At 39.7% G+C, this 19,892-nt stretch overlaps 1 protein-coding gene across 1 annotated transcript; it reads left to right on the top strand.

The window, feature by feature from the left end:
• The first annotated feature begins 1,826 nt into the window (after positions 1–1,826).
• Positions 1,827–16,454, top strand: LOC142915949 (putative ATP-dependent DNA helicase HFM1). Its single transcript, XM_076061581.1, has 10 exons — positions 1,827–2,103; positions 3,808–3,935; positions 4,481–4,531; positions 5,687–5,757; positions 6,598–6,730; positions 6,857–7,008; positions 7,629–7,706; positions 9,278–9,454; positions 10,131–10,332; positions 16,151–16,454. Exons 1-9 carry the CDS (start codon positions 2,072–2,074, stop codon positions 10,311–10,313), a joined length of 1,005 nt encoding a protein of 334 aa, XP_075917696.1. The 5' UTR covers positions 1,827–2,071; the 3' UTR covers positions 10,314–10,332; positions 16,151–16,454.
• The last annotated feature ends 3,438 nt before the right edge of the window (positions 16,455–19,892 follow it).

Here is a 19,892-nt window from a genome sequence, read left to right on the forward strand (position 1 = left end):
TTAGTAAGAGATTATCTTAGTAAGAGATTAACTTAGTAAGAGATTAACTTAGTAAGAGATTAACTTAGTAAATATTAACTTAGTAAGAGATTAACTTAGTAAGAAATTAACTTAGTTAGAGATTAACTTAGTAAGAGATTAACTTAGTAAGATATTAACTTAGTTAGATATTAACTTAGTAAGAGATTAACTTAGTAAGATATTAACTTAGTTAGATATTAACTTAGTAAGAGATTAACTTAGTAAGATATTAACTTAGTTAGAGATTAACTTAGTAAGAGATTAACTTAGTAAGAGATTAACTTAGTTAGAGATTAACTTAGTAAGAGATTAACTTAGTAAGAGATTAACTTAGTTATTAACTTAGTAAGATATTAACTTAGTAAGAGATTAACTTAGTAAGATATTAACTTAGTAAGATATTAACTTAGTAAGAGATTAACTTAGTTAGATATTAACTTAGTTAGATATTAACTTAGTTAGAGATTAACTTAGTAAGAGATTAACTTAGTAAGATATTAACTTAGTTAGAGATTAACTTAGTAAGAGATTAACTTAGTTAGATATTAACTTAGTAAGAGATTAACTTAGTAAGAGATTAACTTAGTAATATATTAACTTAGAGATTAACTTAGTAAGAGATTAACTTAGTAAGATATTAACTTAGTTAGATATTAACTTAGTTAGATATTAACTTAGTAAGATATTAACTTAGTAAGAGATTTACTTAGTTAGATATTAACTTAGTAATATATTAACTTAGTAAGAGATTAACTTAGAGATTAACTTAGTTAGAGATTAACTTAGTAAGATATTAACTTAGTTAGATATTTACTTAGTTAGATATTAACTTAGTAAGAGATTAACTTAGTAAGATATTAACTTAGTAAGATATTAACTTAGTGATTAACTTAGTAAGATATTAACTTAGTAAGATATTAACTTAGTTAGAGATTAACTTAGTAAGAGATTAACTTAGTAAGAGATTAACTTAGTAAGATATTAACTTAGTAAATATTAACTTAGTAAGATATTAACTTAATAATAGATTAACTTAGTAAGAGATCAACTTAGTAAGATATTAACTTAGTAAGAGATTAACTTAGTAAGATATTAACTTAGTTAGAGATTAACTTAGTTACATATTAACTTAGTTAGAGATTAACTTAGCAAGAGATTAACTTAGTAAGAGATTAACTTAGTTAGATATTAAGTTAGTTAGATATTAACTTAGTAAGATATTAACTTAGTTAGAGATTAACTTAGTAAGATATTAACTTAGTTAATATTAACTTAGTTAGATATTAACTTAGTAAGATATTAACTTAGTAAGAGATTAACTTAGTTAGATATTAACTTAGTACTATATTAACTTAGTAAGAGATTAACTTAGAGATTAACTTAGTTAGAGATTAACTTAGTAAGATATTAACTTAGTAAGATATTAACTTAGTAAGATATTAACTTAGTTAGAGATTAACTTAGTAAGAGATTAACTTAGTAAGATATTAACTTAGTAAGATATTAACTTAGTTAGAGATTAACTTAGTAAGAGATTAACTTAGTAAGAGATTAACTTAGTAAGATATTAACTTAGTAATTAACTTAGTAAGATATTAACTTAATAATAGATTAACTTAGTAAGAGATTAACTTAGTAAGATATTAACTTAGTAAGAGATTAACTTAGGAAGATATTAACTTAGTTAGAGATTAACTTAGTAATACATTAACTTAGTTAGGGATTAACTTAGTAAGATATTGACTTAGATATTAACTTAGTAAGATATTAACTTAGTAAGATATTAACTTAGTAAGATATTAACTTAGATATCAACTTAGTAAGATATTGACTTAGATATTAACTTATTAAGATATTAACTTAGTAAGAGATTATCTTAGTAAGAGATTAACTTAGAGATTAACCTCGTTAGAGATTAACCTCGTTAGAGATTCACCTAGTCAGGGATAACTTACTAACAGTTATTTCAAAGTAAATAAACAGCAATGGTTTAACACAAAGCAACATTCCGCACACGTTCAACATTCACCAGTCTGGCTCGCTTCAACCAATGCTGGTGAACTGCAAGATGGATCATTACAGGTGAAGGACATTTTTATTTAAACTTTCGTGACTGCAGCGGTCCGTATTCTAACGGTTCTTTCGGTAAAACAAAGTTAACGTACATAGAAAAAAAAATAATCCAAATAAAGCGATTAAAAATATCACGACCTTTCGGTTGCAACACAAGCGTATGACGGACCGCTTTGTGTTTGCGTATCGAAACGTCGTGATGTTTTTAATAACTTTTTTTTCGATCTACGTGGCTTAATTAAAAGATACTCTTTGGTTCTTTCGGTAAAGTCACGTAGGTATACATTTTATATAGAGTATGGATTCCTGCAGTCACGAAAGCTTCAAATCTAGATTTTACTGAAAGAACCATAGAACACAGGCAAGGACCCTATCAGATATGGGTCCTATAACCAAAGGCAACATCGCCCCCTGCCGGCAGATACCTGTTTAGGTTGTTCTATGGATGAACTCGCCTCTGTCATAGGCACGTGGAATTTCCATTGGCTCAGGGTTGTGTTTACCTTGTGCTGCACAAGGACAAGCTGTCATGAGGGGGTCCCTTAGGCTAAAATGAAGCTGACGCTCAGATCATTTGTTACAGTGTGTGTGCAATATGAATACATTTATAATCTTTCACAACTATCGACATATGCCTTCAACTAATGTTTGTATCATGTATTTCACTGTCTAAAAACATCTAAATACGACAAAAAAAACAAAGTGAAATCACGCGTCGCTATGTGCAAATGACTGCATACAGTGTTAGCATTTTTATATTTGCATGGCATGCCTTAAGTGTACTACATTTCGAGGACAACATTTGCCCTTTGATAGGTCAAAACATGTTTTTTACATTTTAGCACCCGATTTGAAGATGGATTGTAGCCCTTGAACGTCATTGTCCCATAGTTGTGGAGTTGGGTGCTCTATGCAATGCATTTGGATTAATGTGGCTTATTTATAGCACCTCATCTCAAACAACGCGGTGGGGATGTTTACTCTATATTATTAATCTACGTTTTACATTTAATTATTAATGAAAAACACAGTTGCGTAATATGAATATGTACAAAATACATAGCAGTAGTAATGATGGCTACTACAATAATGTACTTCATGAAGGTTGACTAGAGTACATTTTTTATCGTATTTCCCATTGCCATGACAACAAACATTTGTTGCAACATACGTATTGTGGTAGCAATGATGGTCTGCTAGCTTGCAGGGCCGTGAGAGAAAGCGGCGGCTTATTGCGGAGGCCTTTATCCAGCAGTGGATCGACCATGGCTGATGACGATCCACTGTAGTGCCCTCATCTATACGCAGAAAACGAATCGCTGGTGTGTTGCATGGTGAGGTGGCCCAGACCTTTTCAGACGATGCTCTATTTGAAGTTAAACATCATATTCACGTGGAGCCACATCTCCACATTCGATATACAATGTTGCCAGTATCAAACACACCGTAATACCCGCACCTCCGATTAGCACGGTTGGCTACGTACGGCGCGGAACACGCGTACGTGTGTGTCCACACTTCTACACGAGGATAAGTGGACGGAGATAAGCATTGATATTTGGATCCACCAACAATACCCCGCATATCGGTGTGGATAAGAAGAGTTTACAACATGCGCGTTGCTATATGTATGAGTTCCCTAACACAGAAACGAAATTCTTGTTTTGCAAGAATAATGCGAGAATAATGTGATGTTTGTTGTTGTCGTTACAGTGTTCACAAAGGCGTGGAGTCGATGGATGGCTTTGGCCAGTATTCTGGTACGTATACCAATGACTTTCAAGGAAATCTCAAATGCGGCGATTCCTCAGAAAGTAGAGAAGCCAAAGAGAACGTTGGAGGTGAGATAATGAGACTTGGTGTATGAGTACATGTGATGGGTAGTCTCAAATGGTTTCGTTTGATCGTTGTGTAAAGCATCAGTCGCTTCACCAGCATTGGTACAAGCAAGCTTGAAGATACTCAATGTCGAAACCAATACAGAGCTTGCCTGTGTTGTACCAATGCTGCTGATGGGATGTGCAAATAATACTTTTATATTTTTTTACGTGGAGGCGCATATATGGGAAGGGGTCATAGCTGCTTATTTATGTAGTTACCTATAGTATTCTCCACAATCGTGCTCATTATACGTTTGTGTTAACTGTACATTGCAACCTTCTTCCTAATATTCCGAAGGGACTTTTCAGATTTCTCTTTAATTGTATAATTATGTAATAATAGGGGTTTTCCCCTTTTTTCTGGCAACAAAACTGAAACCTTGTTAACAAGGATTCACGTTACTGCATTAACCACAATAATTGCAGTCAAAATGCAAACAAAAAACATACTATGATAATATATGCATTGTCCTTGAAACTGAAAACATATCTCTTTTTTTCCCCAGAAAACTCAGAAGACTTTACTATCAGTGAAATGCGATCAGTTTCTGAAATTCGTATCCTTTTTGAGATTGCCTCTTTAAAACAAAAAAATAATCGATCATATCAAGTGAGGGCCCTTGCCTGTAAGATTGGTATTTCACTCACCAGAATTGAGCTTCAACCGGACTAGACTTTGCTTTTTTGTTGTTGCATCAACGCTGCTGAAATTATTCACTCCGAGAAAGACGTGTGGCCGCTCGGATGTGTAATACATCGCCTTATTTTTTTTTATATTATGTGCAGGGACAGGTATGTGACAGAGGAGTATTGCATGCTTGATATTTTTGTGCTATTTTTACTATGTTCATTTGTGAACATTCAACAAAACGTATATGAAATTAATGAGTGGACTTCCTTCAGCTGTGTTGCTCTTGAAACGAAGTAAGAACCAACCAGGTAGGCTTCAGCGGTAGAGGGATCAGCTCACAATCTCAAGGTTGTGAAATTCAAATCCTGATTGGAGGTTGACTCAGCCCATTTTCCCTCTGGGGTTAATATAAAATTATTACCACTTTGTTGGGCAAGTCAACTGGTTGTCCTATAAGAATGTGGAATTTCCACCACTGGTTCAGGGCTGTAAACAGGAGTTTAGCACCGCCTCAGTGCTCATTTGAGCAGGAAATCACCGACTTTTTTGTTTACCTTGTTTACCTTAGAAGTGTCTTAGTCTGTCTTCTGGGTTCTTTCGGTAAAGTCATCCACGTAAAAGGGAAATAATAAAATAAAACTTTAATATAAAATTCTCACGACGTTTCGGCCACAACACAAGTAACCTTCTTCTGTCTTAGTCTGGTGCTCTATCATTGTGTTATCTATATATTCAGAGTGGTCCAGATGTTTTGTGACCCTCCCCATTTAATTCATAACAAACAATAACGTCAATGAAACCACAATAATTAAAATACTTGCTGGATTGTGTGACATTGTGTGTTTTTATGAGCAAAAATGTAGTTATGCTTTCTGAAAAAGGTGTTGAGACTCATTGAGACTCTCATTGATAAATAAGCGTAACAACGACAATAACCCCAAACAATGCGAATGTACAATTTCCTCATAATAAATGTTAGCACATGTTTGTCTTTGAATAAAGTAACAAAAGTCTCCTTTTTCAGTTATTCTCCACGGGAATTCATAATCCTAAACATATGTTATCCTAAACTTACCTTCAGCGTTGCCTTACAGACATATTTTCAAGGAGTTTCCTTTTTTTAACTCGGTTCAGTCTCGCGTCATGGATGACGTAAGTATATGGCATTTTACACTTAAACAAACGTGTAACTTACGGTTTGATTTCTATGCAGTGATACCAGTTTTGTTTTGCTCGGTACTATACATCTTCATTACTGATTGTAACTATGTCTGTGGAATGTACCAAGAGGGTTGATATTAATGGTCATTACTAAGTGAAACAATCATAAGGTTACAACGTTTAAGATTTCTAGAGGTAATCATACAGGCATATTTAACACGTAGGCTTTCGCGACCAATATTATTCACCATTCTGGCGAATTGCCCGATGATGCTGGATGTAATTACCAGCGAAACGTCGTACTCAAACTGTAAATGGTGTGGATTCACTCTTCAACACACCGGTGGGCTATAGTAGTGAACTATTTGTCTTTTGTCAACGTGACACTTTTTTGCTGATTGGCCGTGTCGGGTGGTGGAGGGTTACGACACATTTATAAATAACGCGATCTAACCCAAAAACCTTTATTATGAATACATGCATATCATGCAAGCATATGCATGCTATGATGAGGTGACTGAACAGCAGAGTGAGCGGCTCACAATCTGAAATTTGTTATTTCAAATCTAGGTTGGGGGTTAACTCACCCCATCATCCTACCAGGGTTGATATAATTGGTACCACTTTGTGGATGAGTCAGCAGTTATTACCCAATGGAGAGACAGACTCATCCCCAACTTAACACCGCCTCAATGCTTAATTGTGACTAACTCTGCCGAATTGATAACACTTGCACAACTTCCAAGAGGCAATGACAGTACCTCATATGAATGCTGGAGATGCCTTTACACGATGTTTAACAAACTTTGTCTTACATTTTTTAAAATTAAGATTCTGTACACAAACAGACCTGTAGTGGTTTGTGCTCCGACTGGTTCTGGGAAGACTGTTATTTTTGAGCTGGCCATAATTCAACTCTTAATGGAATGCCAAGGGCCCTCCTACAATGCAAAAGTTATTTATAGTAAGTACGTCTCTTAATTGTTGCATTATACATTGTTGCAATTGCCCACGCGGCATTGCATTCGTACAACAGCAAGCACGCTTGATGTAGACCTGTGTGAGCATGAATGTGACGCGCACCCCCTAGTGGCCCCCATCAAGGCACTGTGTCGGGAGAAATTCGAAGACTGGCAGAACAAGTTTGGAGCACTCGGCATTCAGTGCAAAGAGCTTACCGGAGACACGGACGTCGATGACTATTTTGAGACACAAGATGCCCAAATAATATTGACAACACCGGTAAGTGTTGAAAAAATAAATACGCTGACAATACGCCTCCTTCACGTAGCTGTCCTTCCACATTAAAATTAAGGGTATATTTTTAGACATCCCATCAGCCACCACACGACCTTCTGGGATCATAATAATTTCAGCAGTATTGGTTCAACACAAGCAATACTCTGGACCGGTTTTGCTTATCACTGTCTCATCAGCAGAGTCAGGCTTTCTTAAGCCTATTTTTCTGAATTGCTCGATGTGTATAAGTGAGGACCCACTCTGTTAGATATGGGTCCTAGTTTGATGCTGACCTACATAATACGGAACACAACGTAATATCTCACCTGTGCTCAGGTTTCTCATTGGCTCCCAGTTCACACCCGCATTGAGTTTAACATTCTCCTACTCGTGTTCAAGGCCTTTAATGGGCTTGCTGCACCTCACATCCAGGAAACGATTCAACCGTACACTCCGCAAAGTTGATTCAGCCATACACTCCCCTGAGATCTCTCATATCCACCGATAATTCCATACTCAGGTGTGGCACGCTCCCAGAGTGTGAACCTGGGGTCACGGGGCTTTGGTTTGTACATTGTAATGTTTATATCTCTACTGGGCTCACTGACCTCATTTGTTTGCAGGAAAAATGGGATAGCACAACAAGACAGTGGCACGACAGGTCTCTCGTGCAGGTCGTGAGGCTGTTTCTGATCGATGAGGTAGAGTACATGACTGTATTGTTCTTGGTTTTCCTCGGCATACTTTTGTAAATACAGCGATACCCCCATTTACTCCCCCCCCCCGCCACCTCACATATCGCAAATACGTCGTCACTTTATGGATGCCACTACCTGTTTTGCGTCGCCTCCACCCACACATACGTCGATGGCAGCGGCCGTCCTTTCTCGGGTCCGTCTCAGCCTCAGCCTCAGCCTCCACCTACCCTGTAAATTGCTTTGATTGACGTTGTTTGGATATTTGCTGTCGCACCTTTCAGGAACGCATCCCCGACGTAAGACGGGTTATTCCTTTTTGATTTAAAGCTTTCGTGACTGCAGTAATTCATATTCTTAGCTCTTTCGGTAAAGTCACGTTGAAGGGAAACAATAAAATAATAAAATATATATGGTCGACCATGGTCGAAACGTCGTGAGAATTTGTATTGTTTTATATATATTTTATTATTTTATTGTTTCCCTTCAACGTGAGTTTACCGAAAGAGCTAAGAATACGGGTTATTCCTGTGCACAGTATTGAATTTACAGGAAGCGGCCACAGTGGTGCGATGGTTAGCGCGCTCTGGATTTGCAATCCAATAAAGTGACATAGTTATACAGGGACTCCTTGACTTATGAGATAGACGTGTGCCTGGAAAGGTGCGCGTATCTCAAAATCGCGTATGTTCAATAGCAATTTTCCCAGAAGAAATAATGGTACAGGAGGTGGTTCGGGGATTTCACTCGCACTCGCTGGCATAATCGCTTTTATTATCCTAGCCTATATCAATACAATACATGTACCCACAATATAATACTTTAAATTAAAAAGAAAATCACGTAAACTCTAATTTACTTCCTATAAAATAAGGAAATATGGTATTGCTTGTTAAGACGCCGGAGTTGCGTTGCGGAGGGGATGGATGGAGGCGAGGAGGGAGACAGACTTAGAGCTTAGAGTTAGTGAATGCCGTACAAGTATAGCGCACGAGTTATCGTACCGCACTGGTTGCTGGCAACGCCGTTGGGTCGTGGTGCCAGGCTAGGGTGGCGCATCTCGTGTTGCGGATGACGATATTCCGAAAATTGCCTAGCGTATGTCAATATAAAGTCTAAATACAACGCGCGCATTATTCCAAAATGATGTACCACAAAAGCAGGTAAACCGAAGATTGCATGCATACGGTTACAGTACCTAATTTGAATATATGGTCATCGAATTGAAGTGGGAGTACCATGTGTTAATTTTTCGATCATAAAGTTGGACCCATTCAAACAACTTATAAAGAAGTTGCTGGCATTTGTGCCCAGGTGTCTGAGATGTTGGGAATTTCGTGGCAAGACAGAATACTGTAAGCAATGCAGAAGTCTGGAAGAGTACACGACAGCTCAGTACTTCAGGGTGGTTCATGCTTGCAGGATGGGGAAGGGCCGATTGCCGATACAGGCATTGTAGTGGTCTCCACGAGTTTGGACAACTCAAGGAAAATAACCTGAGACAAGATCGTGGGATACTTCGATAAAAAAAAAAATCATGGAAGTTGCGTCGTGTTATGCTGTGGGTCATGGTGCAGGTACACACAGTAGGGGATGAGTCACGTGGTGCCACCTTGGAGGCTGTGGTCAGCAGAATGAAGACGCTTTATAACCTTGTCCCTCCAACCTCCACAAAGGATGCGCTTCAACCGCTGCATACCTGTGCGGGAGTACGGATCATCGCCCTGTCAGCCACCATTCCCAATATAGAAGATGTGAGTTGGCATACTTATTATACATTGTTTAAACATATACTGTATCGCTACAATCTTGATTTGAAGCTTTCGTGACTGCAGAAATCCATACACTTGGGTTCTTTCGGTGAAGTCACGTATATATAATTTGTATTTATTTTATACCTACGTGACTTGAGCGAAAGAACCAAAGAGTATATATATTGCTATAACATTGGTTAATAGCCAGGTGGCTCAGTGGTAGAGCGAGCGGCTCGCAATCAGAAGGCTGCGAGTTAAAGTCCTCGTTGGGGGTGCTAACTCGTTCCATGGTCCTTCGGGGGTAATTAAAATCAGTATCACTTTGTGGGGGAGTCAATATTGGTTCTACGGATAGACTCTCCCCCGTTATAAGAATGTAGAATGTCCACCGCTGGCTCAGGGCTGTAAACAGGATATGAGCACCGCCTCAATGCTCATTTGAGTAAAAAAATAACCTTCACGTCTACTATAAACTAGTTGCATTTAATTTGTAACATCCACTGTTAAAAGGAATTTGTGTCATCTTAATCAAGTTGCACGTGGGCAAATGCCCAGACATTTTTTTTGACTTATATATATAAAATATGGAGAGGTATGAATACCTCTCAATGCATTTAAATTAATATTTGTATATCCTCTACAAATATTGCTGAGGCATCCACCTTTCTCTTTCTAGGTTGCCGAGTGGTTGTCTGATAGGGATGGAACGGCAATCTTCGTAAAATTGGATGAAAAGCATCGGCCTGTGAAACTCCGCAAAATCGTGTTGGGATTTCCTTTCTATCGTCTACAGACTGCCTTTAAATTTGACTTGATACTCAACTACAAAGCTCGCAAAAATTATACAAACATATTCTGAGCAAAAGCCAACGCTCATTGTGAGTACATGTCTTATTTGTTGTTCCAAGTCAAAATGGCATGATTAGTTTAATTGCATATTTTTTTAAATTTAAATATTTTGCATGCATAGCCCTTAAATATGGAATATGTTAAGGTGTATATGGCCTCCATTGACACATACATAGCAAACAGGAAATGCAATGTGGACAAAAATCTCATGTGTAGCCTTAACAGACTTTTGGGGGAAGTGCTGGTAGAAGTGCTGGTAAGCGAGCACTTATGAAGACCATCATGAGCACACGAGGGGGTGGGTGGGCAGCACCACGCCGGACCGCCTTTGTTTCCCCAATGCTGATGTTTCAGTATCACAGCAGGTACTCATTTGAGGCTGAGTAGACCTAAGGAAGCCCCAGAATTGGTTGAAATATTCACCGTCGCTTTTGATCATGAGCGGGAATCGAACTTGGGTAACAGGGTTTGTAGCACGGTTCACTAACCACCACTCCCCACTTGCATATCTATAACCATGCATATACAATCACACAACGGCAATATCCCCTGTTTAGTCTTTACAAGACTCAGTTTCAGTTTTCTCAGTTTCATTTATTCGGTGTAGAGCCCTGTGAGCCATCCGGCTCTTGAATCGGGTGCAACCGCAACAAACAAAAACATGAACAAGAAAAACATGATTATTCTTAGCTCTTTCGGTAAAGTCACGTTGAAGGGAAACAATAAAATAATAAAATATATATAAAACAATAAAAATTCTCACGACGTTTCGACCATAACTCAAACGGTCATCTTCAGGTGTGTTGGTTCGCATACATTTATTTTTAAACGGCGCATTTATTTATTTATAAAAACGTTAGCGTCACGCGCAGCGATTTGGCAGTTTACCCAGGACTAGTCCATCTATATTCTGAAAAGAGGAGGGGGGAGACGAAATTTTTTATAATGTATGCTGTCTGAAAGCCACTGTAAGCGTGAACAATCAATTAAGAACTGAAATGGTTTATTAAATCTTTCCAATGATTGCTAAGATAGAATCCATCTTCTCGGTTGAAATTGTCTCTGTGCTTGTATATGTGGATAGCCTCATGAACGAATCTCTCATGGAAGCCAGATGGCTTACAAAGAACCTCTGTCTTGCAAAAGTCAATGGCATGTGAGCCTACTGAATTAGAACAATGATCTGCTACGGCCGAGGTGTTAGTCCTACCGTGTTTAAGGTCTGCTTTGTGTTCACGAATGCGGTCCGAGACATGGCGTTTGGTTTCTCCAATGTAACTACTACCACAGAGGCAACTTAGTTTGTAGACACCAGGGTATTGTATGTCCGGAATCACATCTTTTACAGACGGAACCAGATCACGGATTTTATGTAATGTGTTGAAACGGACCTGGATCTTGTGTTTATTCAAGATTTTGGAGATTTTTTTTGTGATCCCAGCAATGTAGGGTAAAGTGATGGTTTTGAAAGGCTTCTCAAGAGGGTTCTTCTTCATGGTTTGAGTGATAGCTTTGCAGATTGTATAGTCGGAGTAACCATTAGCCCTAAGAGCTTGGTGTACGTGCTTGAGTTCACTACTTATGTGTTCCTGGTCGGATATGCATTGGGCTCTATGATACAGAGTCTTGATGAGAGAATTCTTCTGTGATGGATGGTGGTGGGAATCCGGTTTCAGATAAGCATCTGTATGGGTAGCTTTCCTGTAGACAGAGTGGCTCATTGAACCATCAGGTCTCTTTTTAATTAGGACATCCAAAAAAGGTATCTTGCCATCTATTTCGACTTCCATGGTAAATCTGATGGCTGGGTGTATGGAATTGATGTGGTCGAAGAATTCGTCTAGAGCAGGCCGGCCATGTGGCCAGATGACAAAAGTGTCATCCACGTTCCTCTTCCATAAGTTTGGGCGCAGAGTGGCAGTCTGGATGGCGTCAGTCTCAAATTTCTCCATGAAAATGTTAGCTATAACTGGAGAAAGGGGGGAGCCCATTGGGGTGCCCTCAGTTTGTTTGTAGAAAGTTCCATTCCAAGTGAAGTATGTATTGGTTAAACAGTGTCTCACCAGGGGGGGTACCTCAGTGTTTAGTCCTTGATGAACCAAGTCTTCAATGATTGCAATGGTGTCAGGTACAGGAACCTTGGTGAATAAGGAAACTACATCAAAACTGACAAGCAGGTCGTCTGGGGACAGGGAAATACCCTTGATTGTCGATACCAGGTGAGTAGAATTTTGTACCGCAGAGGTGGTCTTTCCAGTGAAAGGACGCAGGATTTCAGACAAAAAACGAGCTAGTTTGTAGGTGGGGGAGCTGATAGTAGAGACTATGGGACGAAGAGGTGTATCTACTTTATGTATTTTTGGTAAGCCGTATAATCTTGGTGGCCTGGCAGCAGAAGGTTTCAACGAAAACTTATAATTTCTGATTCAACCACATTAATTGATCAATCTAAACAGTTTTCGTTGAAACCTTCTGCTGCCAGGCCACAAAGATTATACGGCTTACCAAAAATACATAAAGTAGATACACCTCTTCGTCCCATAGTCTCTACTATCAGCTCCCCCACCTACAAACTAGCTCGTTTTTTGTCTGAAATCCTGCGTCCTTTCACTGGAAAGACCACCTCTGCGGTACAAAATTCTACTCACCTGGTATCGACAATCAACGGTATTTCCCTGTCCCCAGACGACCTTCTTGTCAGTTTTGATGTAGTTTCCTTATTCACCAAGGTTCCTGTACCTGACACCATTGCAATCATTGAAGACTTGGTTCATCAAGGACTAAACACTGAGGTACCCCCCCTGGTGAGACACTGTTTAACCAATACATACTTCACTTGGAATGGAACTTTCTACAAACAAACTGAGGGCACCCCAATGGGCTCCCCCCTTTCTCCAGTTATAGCTAACATTTTCATGGAGAAATTTGAGACTGACGCCATCCAGACTGCCACTCTGCGCCCAACCTTATGGAAGAGGTACGTGGATGACACTTTTGTCATCTGGCCACATGGCCGGCCTGCTCTAGACGAATTCTTCGACCACATCAATTCCATACACCCAGCCATCAGATTTACCATGGAAGTTGAAATAGATGGCAAGATACCTTTTTTGGATGTCCTAATTAAAAAGAGACCTGATGGTTCAATGAGCCACTCTGTCTACAGGAAAGCTACCCATACGGATGCTTATCTGAAACCGGATTCCCACCACCATCCATCACAGAAGAATTCTCTCATCAAGACTCTGTATCATAGAGCCCAATGCATATCCGACCAGGAACACATAAGCAGTGAACTCAAGCACGTACACCAAGCTCTTAGGGCTAATGGTTACTCCGACTATACAATCCGCAAAGCTATCACTCAAACCATGAAGAAGAACCCTCTTGAGGAGCCTTTCAAAACCATCACTTTACCCTACATTGCTGGGATCACAAAAAAGATCTCCAAAATCTTGAATAAACACAAGATCCAGGTCCGTTTCAACACATTACATAAAATCCGTGATCTGGTTCTGTCTGTAAAAGATGTGATTCCGGACATACAATACCCTGGTGTCTACAAACTAAGTTGCCTCTGTGGTAGTAGTTACATTGGAGAAACCAAACGCCATGTCTCGGACCGCATTCGTGAACACAAAGCAGACCTTAAACACGGTAGGACCAACACCTCGGCCGTAGCAGATCATTGTTCTAATTCAGTAGGCTCACATGCCATTGACTTTTGCAAGACAGAGGTTCTTTGTAAGCCATCTGGCTTCCATGAGAGATTCGTTCATGAGGCTATCCACATATACAAGCACAGAGACAATTTCAACCGAGAAGATGGATTCTATCTTAGCAATCATTGGAAAGATTTGATAAACCATTTCAGTTCTTAATTGATTGTTCACGCTTACAGTGGCTTTCAGACAGCATACATTATAAAAAAATTCGTCTCCCCCCTCCTCTTTTCAGAATATAGATGGACTAGTCCTGGGTAAACTGCCAAATCGCTGCGCGTGGCGCTAACGTTTTTTTATAAATAAATAAATGCGCCGTTTAAAAATAAATGTATGCGAACCAACACACCTGAAGACGACCGTTTGAGTTATGGTCGAAACGTCGTGAGAATTTTTATTGTTTTATATATATTTTATTATTTTGTTGTTTCTCTTCAACGTGACTTTACCGAAAAAACTAAGAATATGAAATGTCTAAGAGTGTTATTCTATTACAACATTGCTGTTTTTTTCTTCATAACCACAATCATATAAACAGAAATCTATGCATTGTTACATGAAGACAAGTCCACATATTGTGGCCAAGGTTTAGAAAATTGTTATTTTTATTTACATAGCACAGCAATTATTATTTTTGTTTAAATATTTTTAATGGCAATATATTGGAGGGGCATTTTGAGCAATATTTTTTTGGGGGAAATCTTTTTTTATTCTTCTACAAGCCGCCACAACATGTACACTTAGCCAGCTCTTACAATGAACAATACTTCAATGGTACGCGTTGAAACTTAAGCCTAATGTGATTCTCCCCTCTGAGAAACACTTTCAAGGTCCCTCTTGTCATTTCAATATATCGTTGATACAGAATAAACTCCGCCCATCTCATTCCACCAATGGATGAAGGCTTCCCCAACTCCATGGCGGTAATGGGGAGGAGGGGGAGGTTGTTTGACCATACTTCACCACTGCGGGTCATGTACAAAGCTTCATTTCAGCCAGATCTGTCCCCAAGTCGGCTGGGCACGCCGCATCCGCCACTCTTGTCACCCACAGCTGTGACCACGAGCCACGAGCCTACTCCAGTCCACCAGAGACATGGAGAATATTCTTCAGCGTGATGCTCTTTGGTCCTTTCAGGTTAAAGTCATCACGTGGTAGGTACAAAATAAAATAAATCACGACGTTTCGGGCGCAACACAAGCTAAATTTTGATTTAAAGCTTTCGTGACTGCAGTAATTTATATTCAATATATAAAAAGATATAAAACGTGAGAATTTGTATTGTTTTATATATATTTTATTATTTTATTGTTTCCCTTCAACGTGACTTTACCGAAAGAGCTAAGAATATAAGGGACAAGTCCTTAGTAACAACTCCTTACGAACAACTCCCTACTTACTAACAACTCCCTACTAACAACTCCTTACGTACTAACAACTCCCTACTAACAACTCCCTACTAACAACTCCTTACTTACTAACTCTTATCATTTTTCATTGCTGAAGGGGTTGCCCCTCCTACCTGAAAATCCTGGCTCCACCTCTGAGTGTGTGACAGGGTCAAGTTTGTATTTGCAGTAAAGTCTAACTCTATTGAGCACGGAGGTTATATAAAAACAGTAGTTTATTTTTGTTTTCCTCTGCTACTCTTTCTAAGAATGTAGTCGGGAAGTTATCACAGCACACGTGCAGCTGAAGTCGGAACTGTTCATCCCAGCATTCAAGGACATCTGTGCCTGGCTTCACACCTCTAAGTTGCGACTGAACATTAATTTATGCATTTCTGCATAACACAAATAGTATTATTTTCAACACCCTTTGCTATGTCACCTGAATTTAGCTTTCATAAATATTCATTTTGAAGCCAGACAGCCGAAATTGTGTGCTCGGAGTTTTGGGTTAACGTTCATTTTGAAGATACGAGCACTTCCAGGCACGTTTATGACATTTGCCCTCATTGTGTGCCATAACAGCTCGTGTGATGAATTTGGGACACTTTTTCACTATAACATGAATATATGAATAAGTATAGACGTGTTAGTCACGTGTGACTGTATATATGCATTCCTCTGTGCATCGATACTGACGTGTAGATGGTGTGGATATTCTTTTTTTCTCTCTGCAGCTGTCGCTTCCTCTGCAGAATTTGTCTGATGGAGCAAAGGCACTTGGTGCAGCTCGGTGCAAAAAGGCATCAATGCGACCGGTGTCCATACAGCACGGATCGTACTGAACATTTGACATTGCACCAGAAAACTCACACAGGGGAGAAACTGTTGTATATATAGGTGTTATGAAAATTGATGAAAATAATAAAAAATTAATGAAATTTGAAATTTGCATAATTTATCCGAAATTATGTTCATCAGTGTAATTATGTGCATAAATTATGCTGATTCGAGATATAATCGTATTAATTTATGCGAGTGGGCATGGTCATGATAATGCAGGTCGTTATGGATTATAAGGTCGAGCCTCGGTGACGAGGATTGTGTTATGAATTGGAATAACGCAATTAATCGTATGCAGTGATGCAGGCGTTGTGAGCGTGAATGAGAGAGAGTCGATTCGACTCTGCTCTTTAATTCCGTATTATCGATAAGGATACGATTACTCTCGATTGAACATTATGAATTATGTGTGTTATGGATTATGTGTGGTGATAGTGTGCTTATGATAGGTCCCCAGGATTCAGATCTCATACGCAGAACAATATTATGCAGAATTTCAGGAAGAATCACACACAAACCTTCTGCTTTGATCAATTTTATTTTCTAGCTAACTTAAATTTTTGGATAATATGAAAACTCAATCTCTAGATGTTGGAATTTCAACACAGCGTTAACATGATACCATCACGATTGCGTTGTTTCACTTCGATAGCGGCACCTGTGGTTAATTCCCGATGCGTAACGCAATCGATCGGTTGTTGAGAGAGAGATTAAAAACAAGCGAACTATTCTATCAAAACCTTAACCTTATAATATGCAAACTCGTATTCTTGAATGATTACACAACACGGCACTCGGTCTTTGATTCGTATCCAATCCTTAACACATTCTGATATGCGAAATTATTATGCTTGAAATCGTCAGCACAGTACCACGGCGATGTTCGTTCATTGATTCATCAACGATTATGCAATTAAAGCGTTCGACTGAAATAATTCTGATTGCCTTATCAACACCACTTGATGGCCGCAATGCTTCGTTACTTGAATTGTCACACAACACAGCATTCGGTCATTGATCATGCGCGGCCCTTAATGCAATTATTGTCACGTTAACAATAGGATGACTGATTATTATGCAACGCTACTCGTTGAAAGGGTACTCCAACCAGTATTATTCTTGGAGGCACAAATATGCGTTTGAATTCGTTATTTCATTCGTGGATACCAGCAAGATTATGTAGAAAGAAAAATATTAACGAACGACTCAAGTATTTCTAATAGACTTTTCAACGCGACTCAATGGGTGGCGATGTTTCCTTTTGAGATCCTTATCTCGGGCCAATCTTTTAATTAATTGTGGCCAGACCCTTGACAGGGAACCGGTTGAACACGCTCTTCACCCCCGCGAGCGGCGCTCCGTGGTGAGGTGCCAATAATGAATCCTTGTTAATGGGTCAGTTGGTAATTTATGCGGTTAGAAGTACAGCCCCGGCACAATATTACAGAGGAAAATTATGAACACTCTTAAAAACGATGGATTATTCACTCGGTCGTTGCGATGTTTCCACAATCACGGATGGTTCAATGGCTTGAGGTTTTAGGCTTTGTTAATGACCCGTGTGTGTGTTGAATGGTATGAGTGGTGAAAGAGTAGGCCAATGTTCGGAATCGATTTTTTGCGTCAAGCAGACGTCTGTTTTGTCGTGTAGTGGGGGGCAGTGTATCATACGTATCAGTTGATTCTTCTTTCAGTAGTTGGTTCGGACTCGACGGACGTTGGTGAACGAGTAGATACGTTGTTGTAGCTGCGATGACCGTCTGGTAGATGGCGTTAGAAGCACGCCCGCAGCGGCGCGGTTGTACGCGGACGGTATGTAATGCGCGCAGGGCGTCTGCGAGCAGCTGGCACGCTGGTGCTCCGTCGTTGGTGGTTGTAGATTGCAGGCTCACGATTCGCTCGTGGTGGCGCTGGCCGCTAACAGCGGCAGCGGGTCGCCAATCGGCGACACTCGCCAATTCGGCGAGTTGTAGAGGCGTCTCTGGCGTCGGTGATGGCTGGTCTTCTGCTGAGATGAGTTGAGCGGGTCTTCTGCTGAGATGAGTTGAGATGAGTCTTCTTCTGTTGAGCTGAGTTGAGATGAGTCTTCTTCTGTTGAGCTGGCCTCGAGGGCTGATGAGCTGATTTCAATGCTGAAACGGCTCCTTTTTATGCCAAAAATCTCTCTCCTTCTCGGCTCCTCCTCACGAGGCGGAGCTATCTCTGATCTGATCGTATGTCGGTGGGGGGGGGGGTTCGTGTGTCGGTGGTGGGGGGGGGGGTTCGTATGTCATTGTGTATGTTTGTGTGTGTGTCATTTATGACACGGTTCTGTTGGGGTCTTTCCTGAAGCCATAAACATCAAGACAACAGACACCTCGATTCATCTTGGAGGCGTCTGGTTGTCTACTCCATCCATCCAAAGAGAGGGGCGGGTTCCCCCCCCTTTTTCGTACACGTTTTCGACGCACAAAGAAATGGTTAAGATTTTTTTATGTTTAACATTTCACATCACAGTTGGTATCTTATCATACACAGTTATGATCCTGCTTGTGATTCATAGTATTTGATTTATTTCCAAGTGAAGATGCTCTTCCGAGGCTATGCATTTTATCACGTGCTGCAGAGAAAGACAAAGGTGGCCGGGATCTTCCCATCTCTCTATACTTTGCAAATATCATTTCGACTCCACATTCTACCAGCCTAATCCACCCCGTTACCTTGGCTCTTACTTAGTTTATTAATTTTCGTCACTTTGTGTGTTTATAAATGTGTGAGTTTATTTAACTTAAAGCTCGCTCGCTCTTTTGCTGCCCGTGTGCAGGGTGGGGTGGGGCCACTACTAAGTCCCGTGTGTGGCAGATGGTTCCTGCGATAACGATCTGTTTGCCCTGGCGTGAAATTCCTCTCTCGCGCTCTTCGGGAGAGACAAAGGTGGTCGGGAGCACCTATCTCTTTATACTTTCGACTTAGATTTCTCAAATACCATTTGGTCCCATGTTCGCCACGACTCGTGTTTGTAACTACGTCCTCCCGACACCTCTCGGTTTTACCAAGGTTCGAATTATTATGATGGAATTATTAAAAAGAAAAATAATTATCATCCTGAGTTTAAGAGGTCCGTTTCTTGATTGTTGGAATCCATGTCTCTTGGTTCTGTAAGGTTCTATAATGGAATGTCGTGTAAGGTGAACACGTTATTATTAATGTTATATTGCAATTTCTTTAAAACTTTGTTTGCCTGGTTGCCGTGTGTGGGGTGGGGTGTGTCTCCTCATCAAACCCGGCTGGCTTTTCCAGATGGCATCTTGTGATAAGGTGTGATTCCTGCTTCTCCGCGTTGCGAGAGACAGAGGTGGTCGGGGTTGCTTGGGATATTGTTTAAACTCTTTTGTAAGTTTGCCCGTTCGCCTCATTCCTTCTCGATAACCTTTGATGTGACTCGGTATTCCTGCTCCAGGCTTTGGTTTAACAGTAAAGGTATTAAAGGTGAAAATCATTTGATAGCGAATTAATCATTGGATAATAATTCACTGATGTGTCTGGTGGCCTGTTCTTAATTGGAGTGAGCGTTAGGACTGCTAATTTTATCTTATTCTTGTTGTTGCCTTTTAATTTTTTTGTTGTTTTACTGGCAAATAAGGATAAAAAATGTAT

This window comes from Petromyzon marinus, unplaced genomic scaffold, assembly GCF_048934315.1.
Source record: "Petromyzon marinus isolate PM22_M1 ecotype Great Lakes invasive population unplaced genomic scaffold, UKy_Petmar_22M1.pri1.0 PM_G_Scaffold_37, whole genome shotgun sequence".
NCBI lineage: Eukaryota > Metazoa > Chordata > Hyperoartia > Petromyzontiformes > Petromyzontidae > Petromyzon > Petromyzon marinus.

Coding starts and splice junctions, on each gene's coding strand:
- LOC142915949 (XM_076061581.1), top strand. CDS start 2,072: ATGCTGGTGAACTGCAAGATGGATCATTACAG. Junction 5,758..6,597: donor AGTCTCGCGTCATGGATGAC/GTAAGTATATGG, acceptor TTTAAAATTAAG/ATTCTGTACACAAACAGACC. Junction 7,707..9,277: donor GGCTGTTTCTGATCGATGAG/GTAGAGTACATG, acceptor GTCATGGTGCAG/GTACACACAGTAGGGGATGA.